General features: G+C 41.5%; 2 protein-coding genes across 3 annotated transcripts; both read right to left on the bottom strand.

Annotated features, from left to right (window-relative positions):
• Positions 1 to 606: 606 nt before the first annotated feature.
• prpf19 (pre-mRNA processing factor 19) lies at positions 607 to 8,253 on the bottom strand. The gene is made up of 16 exons (XM_075481297.1): positions 8,067 to 8,253; positions 7,718 to 7,867; positions 6,605 to 6,681; positions 6,172 to 6,313; positions 5,963 to 6,036; positions 4,908 to 4,973; positions 4,743 to 4,784; positions 4,568 to 4,642; positions 4,393 to 4,468; positions 4,191 to 4,300; positions 3,935 to 4,090; positions 3,772 to 3,841; positions 3,517 to 3,690; positions 3,179 to 3,261; positions 1,529 to 1,634; positions 607 to 1,428 (listed from the first exon to the last, which is right to left on the bottom strand). Exons 1-16 carry the CDS (start codon positions 8,083 to 8,085, stop codon positions 1,331 to 1,333), a joined length of 1,518 nt encoding a protein of 505 aa, XP_075337412.1. The 5' UTR covers positions 8,086 to 8,253; the 3' UTR covers positions 607 to 1,330.
• An 835-nt stretch (positions 8,254 to 9,088) lies between these two features.
• Positions 9,089 to 18,571, bottom strand: LOC142397297 (uncharacterized). Of its 2 annotated transcripts, none has more exons than XM_075480641.1 (11): positions 18,488 to 18,571; positions 18,078 to 18,132; positions 17,632 to 17,646; positions 17,407 to 17,537; positions 16,014 to 16,149; positions 15,500 to 15,784; positions 15,005 to 15,343; positions 14,720 to 14,904; positions 10,145 to 10,246; positions 9,995 to 10,057; positions 9,089 to 9,906 (listed from the first exon to the last, which is right to left on the bottom strand). In XM_075480641.1, exons 1-11 carry the CDS (start codon positions 18,494 to 18,496, stop codon positions 9,688 to 9,690), a joined length of 1,539 nt encoding a protein of 512 aa, XP_075336756.1. In that variant the 5' UTR covers positions 18,497 to 18,571; the 3' UTR covers positions 9,089 to 9,687. The 2 variants fall into 2 exon arrangements, with proteins under 2 accessions (XP_075336756.1, XP_075336757.1); XM_075480642.1 differs by having other exon boundaries at positions 9,089 to 9,903.
• Between the last annotated feature and the right edge of the window lie 532 nt (positions 18,572 to 19,103).

The following is a 19,103-nucleotide window of genomic DNA, read 5'->3' as shown; positions in this document are numbered from 1 at the left end:
ATGCCCGTGCTGAATCGGGTGAAAAGGCTTTTGGCTACTCTGCACCTCTAGCATGGAACATGTTGCAGGACTGGAAACTAACTTTGAGTGCCTTCAAATCCAAACTGAGGACACTTGAGGCCGACTCCACTACATGTAGGCCTACTTCTTTTTCATAATCTGCTTGTAAATTAAATTCAATTTCTTTAATTTGTTTGTGTTTTTATCTGTGTAATTTTGTATTTGCTGCTGCCTATCTTGGCCAGGTCTCCCTTGAAAAACAGGCTCTTAATCTCAATGGGATCTTCTTGGTTAAATAAAGGTTATAATAATAATAATAATAATAATGAAAGTGTAAATACTTAAGACCCTAGTTTCATTACACGTTTCAGGTTTTCATTTGACTCACAAGTTATTGGACACTGAAGCATAAGCAGCTTATGACAGCTCAGATGAATACATCCTGCAGCCAACCATCCGTCTGCACCATGTTCACACATCAAAGTGAAGCATGAGCACGAGTCTGCTTTTGCCAACCAAACCGATGTTTGTGGGTAAAAAAAAAAAAAAAAAAAAAAAGTAAAATATAGCATATCTGCATTAGTGGTATGAATTCAAATACAAAAGTAAGTTGAAAAAGATATTTTATTTTATCTTCAAAGGCAGGGGTGCAACAGGTACAACAGTAAGTAATGAGGAATATACAATTGGGGAGACAAAGAGACATGTTTCAGGGAACAAAGAAAATGAGAAATTAAGCTTAAAGAAGGATAAACAAAACTAATTCTTAACAGAAATGGAAAAAAAGAAGAAAAAAAAAAACTGACACCTGTTTGTTTTCTACTTTACTGTAGGTCACTACAGATGGATTTTCCTTTCATCCTAAAGTTACTGTAATGATGAAGCTGGTCTACATTATAGAGCAAAGTAGATCATGACCAATTATACTTTTTGACAGAGTACACTGCAGAGTTGTATCACAAGCAACTGAAGACACCCGCCCCCCCCGAAAAAAAAAATACAAAAAAGGAAAATACTACAATCAAATCATAACTGCAGGCAAACGGTATGGGAATTTCACGCTGGCTTCTGCTCCCATTCCCCATCATTTCAAATAGAAACCCACAAAGCCAGCAGACCGGTCATACTTACCATACCAGATGATCATTTCAGGTGATATGTCTCCTGAATATGAGGACTAACACACTAACAGAAGTAAAGTTAACAGTGATTTTTCTTTTTTTCCCCCTTTCTTTTTTCTTTTCTAAAAATGACGACGTCCGGTAGAGCGGCTGATCGTTCCATCCTCGGCTCGGCTGTCCTCCTCTCTTTATCCTGAATTTCTACTTTTCTACAAACTATAAAATTTGAGACTTCTGTCCATTCCTGCAGAGGTCAGGAATTTGGCATTTTCTCCAAAGGCAACCCCAGTCACCAATCCTGTGTGGTCTACAAAGTGAAAAGAAAAATCAAGGTGGATAACAAATCTGTCACCTCACATAAATATCGAAAGGAATATCTATAGAGAGACCAGCATTTTCTCCCTTACCTGTGAAGTTGAGCACCTCAGACCACTGCTTGCAGATGTAGACACGGATGTCAGACCCTCCTACAGCCAGGTAGGTACCACTCTGATCAAACACGAGGGACTTCACCTGAAACAAAAACACAATCAAGTGAGATTCAAAAGGCAAATATGTTTCCACTCCGTAACCATCCGTGAGCCTTCATTGATCCTTTGATAGTAAAATCAATCATTCTAAATCCTGTCAGCTTAACCACATTTAGATGTTGCATCAAATTTCCATTGTCCAATTTAACAACAATGCTGATTTAATGTTGATTTAACACGCGGTGTGGATTCAGCTGAAGGAACACTTTAAATATTCAAACCTGCTGAGCCCAGAGTTGTGCTACCAAAGTGCGTCACCATGGGAACCAAAGTGACTTTTATATGTACGGATGAACAAGTATGACTTTCTATACTGCTGATATCAGATCTGACAGATCAGTTTAGACCAATACATGTCGACAAAAAAATTCACTTTCATTTGGTCAACGACTTGCATGGTTTGCATGTTTTTATGTGAAAGTGTCCGATCGAAACTGCACTTCATATCAAGTTAAAAGATTTAAATAGCTTTATGCTGTCATGTCATAAACAGCAGGCATGAATGAATTTACTAATCTGCAGCACTGACGCCATCCTGCTCGTATACCTCTACGGTTTTAATGACAGCAACTCTGTTTTTTGCAATGATCTCTATATTTTCAAACCTTTTCTGCTGTCTTCCTGAAAGTGTCAGGGCATTGAGTCATACGACATGTAAATCAGCCCTTTTTATGTGAGCTTGCACAGCACCCAAAGAGGAAACCCTGAGATCATAATCATTGTACCCACCGTCTCTGACAGCTTCAGGATTTGTTGAGCCAGCGGACACAAAGTCAGGCTTGTGTGCACTTCATAGTAAAACCCTTTGCTGATGTGGGTGGTTCCAAAGTTAAAAACAATACACCACCTTAAAGCACCTTTTCACTTGCTAACATGATTGTTTGTCACTTTAAGTAAACACTTGGAAATGCACGTCTCATTCTGGATGCCCATTAGTACATATAGTACACCGTGTACTTACTTGTGTGTGAATATTGACAGGATATGCTGAGAGCTTAATGAAATCCTTTTAACTTGCTGACTCCCTGAGCACACATGAAATACCACAGCGAAAAGTCCAAGAAGACACACATAAACACCACAACACATATAACATTAACACCCGAGAGATCTGTCTGGAAGCTAGCTCTGGCATCTGATGACCCTCCACCTACTGGCTTAAAATTAGTTGACGCTCTGCTATTTAGTTAAGATGGCAACCTTTATAAATAAGAAGTGTAAGGATGGCTAAAAAGTACACCATCCAGGTAGTTATAGTACACATGAACCTATATCTGTCAGTGTCAACACACTTAAGCAGTCTGGTATTACAGAAGTATGTCATTTGAGACGATGGCCTCCAGTTTTCACACCAGAGAGGCATGGCCAACTGCTCGCTGGCCCATGCTTCGTATTTTGTGCATTTCATCAAGTTTACCGAGTTACTGATGTAAGCCCTTTGGTGAACCTTTTGTTGATTCTCGGCAGGAGAACAATTTCTATCATAGACAAACCTCCCTGCAATAAGAAAATCCCTGCATGTCTTACCTCATAATTGTTGTCCAGAGTGATGGTCTTGAAGTTCTTCAGTTTCCTCAGATCCCACAGTTTCAGAGAGCTATCCTGGGCACCTGGAGAACAGCACCCAGCCAAGATGTTAATGATAACAGCACATATATATATATATATATATATATATACACAGTCTCTGATCCATTTAGTGCACGAATAAGCTGATGATAGAATTTTCAGATTTTTAAGTCAGTCAGCATACATTTTAACATGATGTATGAGCAGTCTCTAACATCCTTCCAGCTACTTTAAGGTCTAAGATGAGCAGGCAAATTGTCTCTGTAATGTGTAAAAATGCAGACAGTACTCCTCACCTGTGGCCAGATAGTATCCGTTTTCAGAGAAAGCAATGGAGGTGACAGGTCCAGAGTGGCCTGGGAAGTTGGCCACGTTGGTGCGCTCCTTCAGATCCCAAATCTTGATTTGAGAGTCAGCGGTACCGGTGCCAAAAATGAGACCATCGGGGTGGAACTGAGCGCAAGTGAGAGCTGTGGAGTCCAAACACAAACGTTACCACCAAGGAAGAAATTCAGGCTATCAAACAGAAACATAAACACACGGTCACTCACCACAGCCGGCACTTTCATCAGTAACTTTGGTGAGGACTCTACCGGTCTGGATGTCAGAAAAGGCCCAGTACTGCAGAATAAAATACAGTAAAGTTAATGTGATTGAGCAGCGTTAGCTTTGCTTTTGTTGCGACTACAGAAATTAAAGCCTGAAAAAACATACCTGATCCTCAGAGGAGCTGAGCAGGTAGTCTCCAGTAGCGTGCAGAGAGAGACCAGTGACGCCCGCCTCGTGGGCACGCACCACCTGCACACAGTTGCCGCCGGTGACCGACCACACGCGGATGGTGTTGTCGGGAGAAGCAGAGAACACCACCGACTACAAGGAAAAGGCAGCATATAGATATAGATATATCACTGTTCTGTTAAAAATGAGGTAAAACAAAAATTAAAAATGGAGCAAATAGAGGAAGCGTCACCTGAGATGGATGGTAAATGACAGAGGTGACCTTCTTGGTGTGGCCCTTAAGAGTTGCGACAATCTGCTCCTCGTTCTTGTCAAACACCACAACGTTCTTATCAGCTCCACCTTGAAGAAAACAAGATGCAAGACAGAATCTACATATGTGGTCTGGAACGCTTACAAATCAGGTATAAAGTAAAAAAGTAACTTCACTGTACCAGTGAGCACTTTGTTGGTGTCCGATGGGCACACGTCCAGAGCCAGAATACCGGGCACACTGGCGCTGTGAAGACCCTGAGGACACAAGAGACAGTATAAGTTGACAGCACGTACATTAAACCGGCATTCCCGCCGACAGATGCATTCTCCCGATGACACAGCGTCCATACTTACAGCATGGGAGGCCACTTGGCGGTATTTGCTGAGATCCTCAGCTCTGACCAGCTCCTCTGGAACAGTTTTTCCTCTCTGGGTACATAAAATAAGCACCAGACTAGATTATATCTTGCACAAAAATTTAGGTTAGCACCAAGCCTGCATGAAAAACTGAATGAAATCAACCGAATACCTTCTTTCTCTCTGTGGTGAGGATAGTAGCCTTGTCTTGGAGCTGTAAATGAGAAAAGAAACAAACAGTTTAACATCTATAGAAACAAACCCATGAAACAGAAGAGTTTTAGCAGAACCATTATCATTGTTTTTTGGGGTAAAATTCAAAGTAATAAAATCTTACCTTCTGAATGATTTCTGGGGTCATTCCCACCTGTTCACTGATCTCCATAGGCTCTCCACCAGCACCCTGAAATACAGAAGGCACAATTTAAGATGGTTGTCATTAGGGGGAAGCATGGTGGCGTTTGTGACGAGTGTTCTACACTGTTTTTGCACCGGAAATAGTGCGTTCAAATATGCTTTTTAAATGTTTGTACGCCTGCTAAAATGAGCCAATTAAATCCTTTCCCACTGCCAGGAGGAGTCTGAGGCTAGAATGTTTTCAGAACTGGTCCAGAAACTTTCCGTACCTGCCAGGGGACAAGCAGTAACAACACCACCAAGGGATGACATGGCACTGTATCCCGCAAGCTGTGTTAGAGCTCCGATTAGTATATGCAGCTACGCTCTCTACATCGGTCTTTGCGTGAGCAAATTCTGACATCGACACAGCACCAAAGCCATTTATACTAAGGCTTCATACAAAGGGTCTGCAGTTTTCTTCCTAAAAGTAGGCATTGCTACTGAGAATGATTGCACCTGACACCACAGGGATAGCTTCAGAAGAAGCTGTAATGGAGGTACAGCATGTGTAAACTAACAACTCCACAATTTAAACTTTCCGTTTTCACTTTTAAACTTTTTGGAATTTCTTTAAAAACATTTACAATGCAATAGTTTTACCTTTAGGGTTTTGGTGGGTCACACAGACACCGGTAGAGCTGGACAACCTCACACACACACTAGCCCCTGCAGCTGTTTTTCTTTAACCAACGCACCCTTTGCGCAGCACACTCCAGGTCACAAAAATCAAAAGGCCCATAACCGCCGGAAAGACGGCTAAGGGACAGCTATCGTTACATAATGTGTGACACGTGCCACCGTTCATGAGGGGGACAATAGCCAACTGCAGTATCATTAGTGACAATTTCCATGTTCAGCCAGGTGTTGTGTTCCCATCACTGCCAATTGGAGCTGAAACTGATAAATATTCTCCAACGCTGTAGATCCAGGTGTTAGTGACTTCTTTTGTGGCCTGTGTAAAAACGGTTCAACAGAACGTAGCAAGTTACTCACTGCAACAGATGGCTGAGAAGCAGGAACTGCTTGAGGGGCAACCAGCCCAGCTTGAGGCTTAAGTGTGGCGAGAGCTGCAAAACAGAACAAAAACACAAGTTAAGCTAAAAGGTGCTCAATTGATCAAAAGATCATAAAATCCTTTTTATGTGGTAAAACTAAAGAGACAGCCCTCAAAGCAGAACATATAGACACCACTGTCTACACACCTTCTCTGGCAGCAGTGACCTCTTTGTTGAGTCGAGCGATGACTCTGCAGGCGGCATCATGTTGATAAAGGGCGTGTGAAAGTTCTTGGCGAGTGGTCTGCAGCTGCTGTCGCAAAGTGAAGCTATGAAGCATGACAGCATCCTAGTACACAAGAGAAAACAAGAGTCAGAACACTTTCCTCAGGGTGTGAAACATGACTTGACTTTTAGGGGGGAAATTAAATAAGAGCAATAAATGAGATGTTTCTGTTTAGGGTCATTACATTGTTGTCTGCACATTTAATGGACTAATATATTCAGCTCCAGTAAAACGCCAATATTATCAAAGAAAAAACAAAACGATCAAAGCAACAGCAGAGATTTTGGACAACAATTACGTTTATGACGTGTTGGTGTGGATTTCTCCATTATCCGCTGGGTTAACAGTACTCACCCACTCATCCTGAAGGGACTTGAGAATGGCTGGAATGCTTGTTGCCGATGGTGCCTTTGGTCTAATAGGATGCGTCACTAAAACAGAGAGAAGTTGGTCATTTCCAAACCAAACAACTTTCGACAACCCATCCAGTTTTAACAAAAGTCCCCTTCAGGGTTGCAACACAACTCAGTTTTAAGAATACGTCAACCGTCTCAGCTTACGTAGTTCAGCTCGATCACAATGTCACACAACTGTTATGATCATCTTAATCATCAGCTATAATGAAAACCTGATAAAAATGGCTTTTGTAAACAAGCATTTTTGTCACACGAGAAACTTTAAACAATGAACGTGTGACACAAGTTGGCAAGTCTGAGGGGGAAAAGCAGCAGACAGGAGACACTGCATACATTTTTCACTTTTTCCTCCCAACATCATTGAATCTCTTGTTTTGTTTATGGATGGGGTTTTATGAGATTTATAGAACAGTTATTATATAAGGAAAAGGTGGAAGTCATACATGACTACAGAACTGCTTTCCTGATTAACCAGACCATCATATTCCATTGCATTACATATAACCAGTCCAATTTTATGCCCATCTGAAAGAAATCGGCATCAGTTAATTTTCTTTTTCCAAAAGTCCTGACAACAGGATTATATTAGGACATCTGCAGTATAGCGATTTGTCTAAAGTAAGTGTACCAAATACAAATATGTGAAGGAGGGCAGAGATAATGCAGATCTAGTAGTGTTTAATATTCATTTAAGTTGATCAATTTCAACTCAATTTCAAAGTATCAACTTTTTCAACGCATATAGCTCATCAAATACAAAACATACATTGGTATTCAAGGTAAATAGGTAAATAATAACATAACATCTGCCACTGGTTGCCATGCTCTCAAATAATCTGCAATTCTCCACTGATAAAAACTATAAAACACATCATCGCCATATAAGCCATGACTCTTAAGGTACAGTAACACTTATAGCACATTTGTATTTCATATAGTTTATTCGTACTCGGTGAAGCAATCGAAACTCCAGCCTTCTGAATCAAAACGCCATAAACAGCCAAATAAGCCAAAAGAACATTGCATCTCTTGAATTAAGGTGATGGTTTACCTTTGATATCCAAGAGCTGTTCCTCAGAAAGGGGCTGTCCGTTCATCGGGTCCGTCCCATTCTCCGCGATGTACTTCTCGATCAATCGGCGCTCGAACACATGGTTGGACACCGGGGAGATGCACGGGTGCTCCGGTACCTCGTTACAAACTGGAAAAAAGTGTACTTACAGCTTAGAAATCCCCCCAAAAAGTAACGATAACATGGTCAAAAATAAAGGCTAGGTAACTATCTTAAATAGAAGGCAGTGTACTTGGAGGTTAACGATAGCTGCATTAGCTAGTAGCATTAGCGCGGTGCCTAGCTAACATACTGCCTCCGTCATATCAATGAATTCAGTTTGACTTACTTGCACAAACCAAAGACATCTTCCGAATGCAGTCCTAGCACTTCCCTCTTCAAAATAATTTATTGTCGCGTAGCACCTGGTTTTTCTAACCGCTATTACAGACTTATGTTTTGCTCAAATTGGAAGTAACACGTCCTTTCATTGCCGCTATAAAAGCAAGTGCTGCCTCTTCTTCTACGCTGTATTTCCACGTAGACATTTGAACTGGTGTTTCCGCAGTGCCCTCTACCGCCGGGAACACAATGCTGCGCTGTGGGGAAAAAATGATGGCAGACTGATGTGAGCCACTCTAAATACAGCACTGCTAAAATACAGCACCCTGCAAAAGCTCTGTGCTGGCCTGTAATCTTTTACGATGGTCTTGAGCAATAGCTTTTCAGACTTTCTGAAAGTCTTTCAAAGCTACTCTTTGGAGACTGACTGAATTTTCAGTCATTTACAGTTCAGTCCTATGTTTTCTTGAGAAATCTGTTTTATGTTTGTTAAGACACTTATGAATTAGTCAAGCATCATTAGTCGAGACACCTAACTCAAGGAAAACTGGATAAGTGGAACACAAAAGAAGAAGCTGCAAGCTGTTATTACTGTTGACTCATCAGAAATGGTCTCCATTTTAGGGTGTTTGTTAAGAAGCCATTCTTAAAGGTAAACAGGGAGAAAGGGCAGAGGTATGCCAAATGACAACAGGCCTAATGGAGTGATGAATCCTACCAGTCCCGACAGCGACATTATTGAAGCAGTGTGGGATAATCTTAACAGAGAGCAGAACAAAAGGCAGCCAACATCTACAGAGCTTTGGGAAGTCCTTCCTCAAGAGGCCTGGAGAACTGTTTTTGAGGACTGCTTAAAGAAACTGCAAGAAAGCTTGTCAATGCTAAGGAACAAAGGTGGTCATACCAAACATCGACTTTCAAGCAAATTATTTTGGTCAAATAAGCTGTATTTCCATTTATATTTGCATGTTTGAATCAGTCACTGCAACGCATACAGAAATAAGGACCGAGTCAAGACTTTTGCACGATACTGTATAAAAAATTTAATCATCTAATCGTGTGTGTTAAAGATACATTTTATTTTTTGGAGAGATGACACTTCCGTATTTGTCGATGGAGAGATTTGGTGATATCCTCTAGATAAAGTTAAAATATTTATAGGAAGTTACAATACTTGGAGAAACATGTTACACATCACAGAACTATTATACAATTGACTTGAGGGTAAGTACATTACATCTGCATTAACAAACCGCAGGACAGACTATTAAAAGGATAGGTCCTTGTTGCTTCAGTTCGGACCAGTCAACATAATAGAAGAGCACTTCAGTTAACACAATATTGCTGTGAAGTACTTAAAAATCTCTTTTGCAGATTTCAGAGTCACCACACTTAGTGACACTGGAGATCATGTAACATGGACACTCAGCAGATACAGTGCAGATCATATTGGTCCTGAGGGTCTGGAGGTAGGTAGCAGTGGGAGATTTCAGAAGCACCATCAGCCAGTGCAACGTGAAAAAAGGAAGATTAATGCTCAATTCATGCTCTTTTTCATAACATCACATGAGAATCCGTAACTGTAATTTCTTCCATGTCTTATTTCCCTTATTTCTGTTTCCATTTCATCAAAAGTCCAGTTTCTTGGATGTGTAAACACTGCAGGAATCAGCGGTGTCTGTGTTCAGCGGCAGCGTGGAGAAGAACTCTTGCGATTTGTTCCGCCTTTCCTCATCTCGAGCTTTCTTGATCTGGAACTGAACACAGTCCTCGGAGGAGTGGAGGCAGTCTGAAGCTCCTGGCACAGGAAAGGAAATCCTGTCCTCTTCCTCATTGGATACGCCCTGCTATTAAGGCACAAAGATGCGCGACTTTTAAGACTATCTTAGAGTGGAAGATAAAAGCACTCACAAATGGAATGTGGGGCTGTTTCACCTGAGTGGTTTGCACTTCTTGGTTCTCAGCTCTCGGAGTCACAGTCCTAACAGGAGTGTAACCCTGGAAATACAAACAAAACCGTACACCCATACACTCTTAATTCGTTTTAACAGTTTAAACAGCTTTTTTTCAGGTAATCAGTCTCACAGTGTGACCAGGACTGGCTTGTGGAGTCCATTTTCTTGGTGTTCCACGCTGCTCGGGCTGACTGCAGTAGGCTGTGGGAGGTGGAGGAGACTGACTGTAGTCCTGCAATGACAAGCACACAAATACATATGAACAGAAACTCAGCACAGTGGTAAGATAATCGTATGCTTTGTTCATACTAACAAGGAAACACATCAGGGTTACTCATCAGTCCCAGACCCAAGATTAGTTTGAGCTCTTTTGAATCTCTGATTCTCAGTTTTTCCCACGCAAAGTAGAAATCCCAGAAACCTCTTGTGTTTGTTGTTGTGTATCGTCCACCTGGCCCTTATTCTGAGTTTCTGTCTGAATTCTCAGAGTTTTTATCCCAGTTAGTGCTGAGTACAGATAAAGTCATTGTAGTGGGTGACTTTAATATTCATGTAGATGTTGAAAATGACAGCCTGAATATGAACTTTAATTCTATATTGGACTCTATTGGATTTTCTCAGAGTGTACACAGACCGACTCACTGCCTTAATCACACCCTTGATCTTGTGCTGACTTGTGGCATTGAGAGTGAACAGTTAACAGTGTTCCCTCATAACCCTGTCTTATCTGACCATTTTCTGATAACCTTTGAGTTTACATTACTTGACTATACAGTTTCTGAGAAGAAATTTACGTATAGAAGGTGTTTATCAGAGGATGCTGTAACCAGATTTAAAGAATTAATTCCATCATCCTTTTCTTCACTGCCATGTGCAGATATGACAGAGGACGACTACCTACACTTTACTCCAGCAGCACTTGACTCTCTTGTTGACAGCACTATAGTTTCAATGCGTACAGCACTGGACAATGTTGCCCCTCTGAAAAGGAAGGTAATCAGTCAGAAGAGGTTGGCTCCTTGGTATAATTTACAGCTGCGTGCTTTAAAGCAGACTGCAAGAAAGCTGGAGAGACAGTGGCGTTCCTCTAATTTAGAAGAGTCTCAGTTAGTCTGGAAAGATAGTTTAACAATGTATAAGAAAGCCCTTCGTAAAGCTAGAACTGCTTATTATTCATCATTGATAGAAGAGAATAAGAATAATCCCAGGTTTCTTTTCAGCACTGTAGCCAGTCTGACTAAGAGTCCGAGCTCTGCTGAGCCAGTTATTCCTTTAACTCTCAGCAGTGATGATTTCATGAGCTTCTTTATTAATAAAATTGTTTCTATCAGAGAGAAGATTGATGGAGTCCTTCCCACTATTATCAGTGATGTATCATCAAGTACAGCAGCTTTAGAAGTATCTTTAGAACCTGATTTGTATTTAGACGGCTTCTGCCCAGTTGATCTCTCTGAACTAACAACAGCAATAGTCTCTTCTAAACCATCAACTTGTGTTTTAGACCCAATCCCAACCAGACTGTTCAAGGAGGTTTTCCCATTAATTGACACTTCCATATTGGATTTGATCAATCTGTCTTTGTTGACAGGATATGTACCTCAGACTTTTAAGGTTGCTGTAATTAAACCTTTACTTAAAAAACCTACTCTTGATTCAGAAATGTTGGCTCATTATAGACCTATATCCAATCTCCCTTTTATGTCTAAAGTTCTTGAAAAAATAGTTGCAGCTCAGCTTTGTGATCATTTACACAGAAATAATCTGTTTGAAGAGTTTCAGTCAGGATTCAGAGTGCATCATAGCACAGAAACTGCACTGCTGAAAGTTACCAATGATCTCCTCTTAGCCTCTGATAGCGGACTTGTGTCTGTGCTTGTCCTGTTGGATCTCAGTGCTGCATTTGATACGGTCGATCACAGTATCTTATTACACAGACTTGAACATGTTATTGGGATTAAAGGAACTGCATTAGGCTGGTTTAAATCATATTTATCTGATAGATTTCAGTTTGTTCTTGTAAATGAAGAATCTTCCTCACACACCAGAGTAAGTCATGGAGTTCCCCAGGGTTCTGTGCTTGGACCGATTCTTTTCACTTTATACATGCTTCCATTAGGTAACATTATTAGACAGCATGGCATAAATTTCCATTGCTATGCTGATGATACTCAGCTGTACTTATCTATAAAACCAGATGAACCCAATAGGTTGGTCAGACTACAAGCATGTCTTAAAGACATAAAGACCTGGATGACTCAGAACTGTCTGCTGCTAAATTCAGACAAAACTGAAGCCGTTATCTTTGGACCTGAGCGTTTCAGGGAGAAATTGTCTAGCTATATAGTTACTCTAGATGGTATTTCCTTGGCTTCTAGTTCTACAGTGAGGAACCTTGGAGTTATTTTTGACCAGAACTTATCATTTGACTCGCATATAAAACAGGTTTCTAGGACTGCCTTCTTTCATCTTCATAATATTGTTAAAATCAGGAACATCTTGTCTCAGAGTGATGCAGAAAAACTAATTCATGCATTTGTTACTTCAAGATTGGACTACTGTAATTCTTTATTATTGGGCTGTCCCACATATTCTCTGAAAAGCCTTCAGTTGATCCAAAATGCTGCAGCCAGAGTTTTGACGAGAACTAACAGGAGATATCATATTTCTCCAGTTTTAGCTTCTCTTCATTGGCTCCCTGTTAAATTCAGAATAGAATTTAAGATTCTTCTCCTTACATATAAAGCTCTTAATGACCAAGCTCCATCATATCTTAAAGATCTCATTGTAAGATATTTTCCTAACAGAGCACTTCGTTCCCAAACTGCAGGTTTACTTGAGGTTCCCAGAGTTTCTAAAAGTAGAATGGGAGGCAGAGCCTTCAGTTATCAGGCCCCTCTATTGTGGAATAAGCTGCCAGTAAATGTCCGGGAAGCAGACACCCTTTCCACTTTTAAGACCAGGCTTAAAACTTTCCTTTTTGATAAAGCTTATAGTTAGGGATGGCTCAGGTGATCCTGAAACGTCCCATAGTTAAGCTGCTATAGGCCTAGACTGCTGGGGGGCCTCATCTGACACACCTTTCCTCACTTTACTCTCTTTATGTATATGTGACATTATTGTGGTCATTAACTCGTGTTTCCCTGTTCCAACAGATATCCTTTGAATGGTGTTACAGTGCCGCCGTCGCGGTGCCCCCCCCCCCTTTCTGTCTTCTCAAACCCCAGCTGGTCGAGGCGGATGGCCACCCTTCCTGAGTCTGGTTCTGCCAGAGGTTTCTTCCTGTTAAAAGGGAGTCGTTTCTCTCCACAGTCGCCTCAGGCACGCTCAGGCCGGGAGATTGGACCGAAAAACAAAAAGTTTTCAGTGCAATCTGTTGGTTTTCTTAGCTAGGAAATTGTTTTTGAATTGGCTCTATATGAACGAATTGGATTATTTTATGAATTATGATTATTATTAATTAATTGAATTCCAATTGGCTTGAATTGGACTTACTATCTAAGTGCCTTGAGATGACATTTGTTGTATTTGGCGCTATATAAATAAAAATGAATTGAATTGAATTGAATCACTTTTCATTTGCTGACCAGTTCTGTTGTGGACCCACAAAACCAACCACCTTGTGGAAAAACTACACATTTCGAATGTGTCGCCAGTTCCACGATCCAACCAGGTAGGCTTTAGTATATACCCATTCTAATTGGCCGTGTCTCACGATTCCCTTTTGGATTCAAGATTATGAGTTCAAAACCATCTTGTTTTTGATCCAAATGCCTGGACTGTTGATAAAAGTGAACTACAGCAAATCTCTGTTGGTCAAAAAGCCGTACCAGAGGGTTAAAGGAAATTATTTTTATGTGTATTTCTTTTGCTAAATTGCTTTCTTTGGTACTTACAGTCGATTAATAGTTCAAGCAAATCCCATGCATTCAATTTTAAGTGTTTTATCAAACATTTATCACACCTTCAAACCCACTCAAATTCTCAAATTCCAATCAGGGGTTCATATTTGTACCAAAGACTGGAACCTCTAGAGGGGGCTAAAGGTGCAACTTGTCTGATTTATATTCCGCATTATATCAGCACATGCTGACAGATGACATAAAGCCTGAATGTCTGAAAGTTGAAGTGGCAGTGGACCATAGAACAGTATAGTAATCCTAAGTGTGCCAGCAGTGGATCAACATCAAGGGTTATGATATATATATATAAACATAGAGTACATGTCAGAAAAACCCTCAAATATTTTGCCTCTGAGGGAAAAGTGCAGGGTCAAAACTTTCAGCAAACGAATGTCACAAAACGTCTTTGTGACAAGACACATTATGACCTTCAGTTTTCACTAAAATCGTTACTGTTTTTCATATTTCTTTTGAGTGACTGAGTGATTGAAAATGCAATCTTCTGTGTGGTGCTATTCAGTAATTCTAATAATATGTTGGAAAAAGCCAACTACTTGATTGAATTTGGTTATTTTAGTACCGACATTAGTACCAATGTACCAACATTTCAGCTTCTCTGAACAGAGTGGGCAATAAACAAACAGGTTATTGATGGGGAAAAAAGGGTGTTGAATGTATTTACAGAATAAATCAAACCATATATAAAATGCACAGATGTCACTATCGATGTCACTTGGGAATATCAGACTTGTAAGCATGAAAATCATCACAAGATGTTAGAATCACTGTAACCTGGTGTTCTTTACCTGGATGTTAACCCTTGGAGGGTTGACTGATGGCGTGCGATTTCTTCTCATGCAGTTGATGATCTGTGAAATGCGGTGGGCTGGGTAGTGCTTCAAGAACAAGAATAACCCAGTCAGTGACAGAAACATGCCAGACGGGACTGTGACAGACTTTAAGAGAGCTCGCCAAAAACCCTCCTTTTTCTCTGGAAAGATAAGAAACACATGTACAGGGCTCGATATTAAAAAGAGTGGCAACTGTGAGGCCACAAGCTCAGATAAGGGCAAACACGTGATGCAACTCACCGATCATATGCAAGTGGGTGGAGGATACCAGGTTGCCATTCTCATCCTTGACTTCATACAGCCCATCGTGCATTGGCATGAGTCTTGTGATGACGACCTGGTGGATGGATCCGTTCCTGCTCAGCGAGACGATACCTCTGTAGCGCAGGTCGTGGTTTGTTATTTGGCCCTCGTGCATCAGCTGCACGGGGCCACGTGGGGGTTTGGGGTCAAAAGGTTCAAGGGAGGAATCGTCGGGAAATCGGCGCGGAGTGAAAATGAGATGGGCATGATGGACAGGGAGAAATAAGGGTAGGTTTAGAGACTCCTTGGTGAAGTGGGTAACATTAAAGGAGCGCCCTGTGGGAGATGAAGGAAATGTAAAAATATGAGAGGGCAGCAGATGGAAAGAACAAGATGAAATTGAGTTATTACCACTGATGGCATAACACCTAAACGTAAAATAAATCAGTCAGTCAGCCTCTAAAAGCTCTTGTGCTATGGCTCTCTACCCACCGCGGACAGAGAGGGTGCTGCGAGACAGCACCTTCCCACCGACATCTCTCACAGTGTAGTTGCCTTGGTCTGCTTGTGTGACCCTCTCCGCCACCCAGACTCCCGCCCCTCGCAGCAGCCGCCCACGGCCGAAGTCGCCCGTTTCAGGGTTTGTCCCATTCCACAGCACGACTGGCATGGCCTCAGGCGGAGCCCCCCGGGGAGTAAACTCCAGCAGGGAGCCATTCTCAGGGATGCTGTGCTCAAAGTTCTCCCCATAGTTTCTGCGGTAGGGCTTAATGCATTCTGAAGCAATGAACGAGGAAGAGGCAGAAAGTCAGTCAGTACTTTTGTTCGTGGATTTACTTTGCAACAGTTTTTAAGGTCTCAAGCATGAATTCAAAGTGAAATCAAATTGGATGGTTAGATTAAGGAAATCAAAGGAGCAGGGGATGGAAAATGGATGGCTCTCGTAGCAGATAAAACAAACAAAAAAAAACAACTGAGATGAATTTCACAAAGTAGGCCGGCGCACCTGAAACAACCAGCTGAACCGCCTCGTAGGTGAATCCAAGGGACAGTCTGTTGGCATAGAGTCCCTGATCACTGTGAGTCACCTCTTTGAGGACCAATGTCTTATCTCTGGTCCACTCGAACCGCGGGTCCTTCACCTGCCGTTGGACAGTAAATACAGTCCTGCTCAGAATAAATGGCACCCCTGAATCATGAGTACGGAATTTTGAATGTCTTCTGTAACAAATGCAAATATGTTTATGGGGATGGAGGATGGGGATAGGGTCGAAATATGTCATCGAACAACAAGCAAAGAACAAAGTAGTATATTGCCACCTGTCTGATTCATATAATTTAGTTCCGCAAAAAACATGGAGTAAGAAAAGCAAACAAACCAAAGCAAAGACTCACCTCTGCTTACCCTCTGCTCTCTCTTCAGAGAGCATCTCCTATCCTAGCACTTAGCCTGCACCTCCCTACCCCCTCTACTGCACTTTATCTTTCTGTACTTCCATCCATGTCTGCACTCTATCTCTACACTGTCATTCCTCTGCCAGAGTCTGACTGGTGGTTTCCTTCTATTTAGCTTATTGTTAGCTTTGATGTTAGCTGTAATGTTATATTTTGGATAAAAGTGTCTGCTAAATGCATAAACATAAACATAAACATAAACATAAACATACCCTGAATTAGCCAACAAATTATTTACGGCATAAAAACAAACTTTCGAGTTTCTTTTTCAAAAGATAAGAGAGGTGTCGGGTGGCATCACAAATGCTAAACGCTGATGCCAAAAAACCATTACAGCTTTAAAGTCTATCAATTCAATCACCGAAGACACTTGATGACTTGTTTCATTGGTCTGTAATGTCACCATGGAGATCGCGATTCACGAGTCGCTCAGGAGACGCACAATGAAACAGGTTTGTGAAAGGGTCTCATGAGCTCCGGGCTGATCTGAAGCAAGCAGGAGTGGTGGCTTCAGCCAGCACCATTCAAGGTCAAAGGTCAACCCGCAGTCTCTCTGGGGAAACCGTCTATGGGCAGAGGAGAACCAAGCGGAGCACAGCGGGAATGCAGTGCATCTATTTGGTCAAAGGTGATGAAAAGGCAGACTTCCTACAGTAAAAGATGGTACTGGTTCCATCATGCTGTGGGTCGGCAGTGCTGCCTCTGGTACTGGAGGACTGAATGTGTTCAAAATGAATAGATGAACTGTTTAAGCATAGCCCGTAAGTGACATCGACCATTTTTTTTATAACACAAAATTGGCTCATTTTTGTATTTATCTCCGAAGACATTTAACTTGTGCACCTCCCTCTCCTGTAGGCCCGTGTTTCTTTTCATCACTGTGGGTGTAGTCAAACCATTTACACAGCAAACACAAGAACGAGTGCAGACACACTTCCACTCACGGTGGTTTTCTCCAGCAGGACTCGTCTTGGCGCATTAGAGTTTGGTGTAAAAGTCACAATTCTAGATGTCGAGTCCACCGGCAGGCGAAATTCCTTCCCAACACACACCGTCTGGATTTTTTCCCTTTGATCTGTCAGGGCGCAAAGGAACGTCAGCAACCTTTGGAGACCTCAATATGTTCACTGGGTCAAGGTTTGAGTGAAGAAATGAAGCCGATGACTCACCTAGGAAATCCAAACCTGTGGGTGGAGTTTAATTAACATGATTAGCCGTCTTCTCCAGCACAGTGTGAACAACTCTGCCACAGTGAGGATGTCATGGTACCACTTTTTATTAGAGTTTACGACCAAAAATTACAAAAAAAAAAGGTGCTACTCTGTTTTCTACATGCCATTTTATTCAGGGCTGATCTTCAGTTGGGTCACTAATGTCATGCATCTATCCTGACTTTTGTTTCAAAGAAATCCAGACACCCCAATCAACTCTCTGACCCCTGACTTTAGGGGAAAGGGCCCTCAAGTAAGGGGGCGTTATCAATTTCAACAGTAGTCAAATTAAAAGGTACAAACTGATGTAATACCATGACACATCTTCTAGTTCTATATAAAGCAGTAGTAAGTGGATACCAATCGCTTTGGTTTGCATTCATCTCAAAGTGTCAAAATCTTACCCGCAGCATCCCGAGGGGTCAAAAGAGCGATCAGGAGGACGTAGGGGAACATCTCCTGTAAAACAGAGCAGACAGCGGGTTGGTTCATCTGTAAACACAAATGTCATTCATCCCCAGCCTCCTTTCTGAAAACAACCGACTCGTGCGGTCATCAATCAGCGCCAGTTGGGTCTGCGCAGAGACATATGCAGTCCACCTCCACACACTCACACATCCAACATCCATGACACAGCAATGACAACCAAGATGTCATTGATGTCACGTCCACTCAGGTGTCCAACACATTTCCACGCCTCTGAACATAACTCACGGGCGATACAAAGACAAACAAACAAAAGCAACAACGACCCGGCTGTTGTTGACGGTTCATAAATGGCCAAATACTCTGAAGTCCGCGTGTCTGCACTCACCCGCAGCATGTGGGTAAATAAATGAGTCCACCGCTGGAAAAATGTTCTACAGTTTGTGCGGAGAAGAGGAGATCAAAGCCGTCCGCAGAGCGCGCATGAGCGTTGACGCAACGCGACTCACGTGACACCAAACCCTGCGTCACAGGCAGTGAAAGAGGCTGCACGTTTATTATGTAGGAATTTATAGTAATCTATTTCTCAATGGTGTAAACATTAGAGATAGAAAATGTAATAATAAATGGTTAAGACATAATACAAATACCTGTTACTCCAAGGTGTAAAAGTTATTGGAATGGCTTGTTTGCCTTTGTTGATTGGGATAAGATTTGACCTGGCCTTAATAAATGTTTCTTTAAGTATGAAAGATATTTTACTTTTCTTTGAAAGAGATGATTTTTGTGTACCGTATATCTTTATTTTAAATCTTTTTATAATCTTGGGAAAATACCATATTCATAAATGTAAATGGGGAGGAAGGAAACCATCTTTTGTTGCTTTCAAAAACGAACTCAAATTTTATTTGAACTCTTTAGAAGGACTGAACAGCCGAAATGCCGAAAGGACTATTGATTTAATGGCAACTTATATTTTTTTTTCCTTTTTTGATTAGTTGTTG

Source organism: Odontesthes bonariensis, chromosome 13, assembly GCF_027942865.1.
Source record: "Odontesthes bonariensis isolate fOdoBon6 chromosome 13, fOdoBon6.hap1, whole genome shotgun sequence".
Classification (NCBI taxonomy): domain Eukaryota; kingdom Metazoa; phylum Chordata; class Actinopteri; order Atheriniformes; family Atherinopsidae; genus Odontesthes; species Odontesthes bonariensis.
Note: the sequence above shows the minus strand (reverse complement) of the source record. Positions and strands in the feature narration are given on the sequence as shown.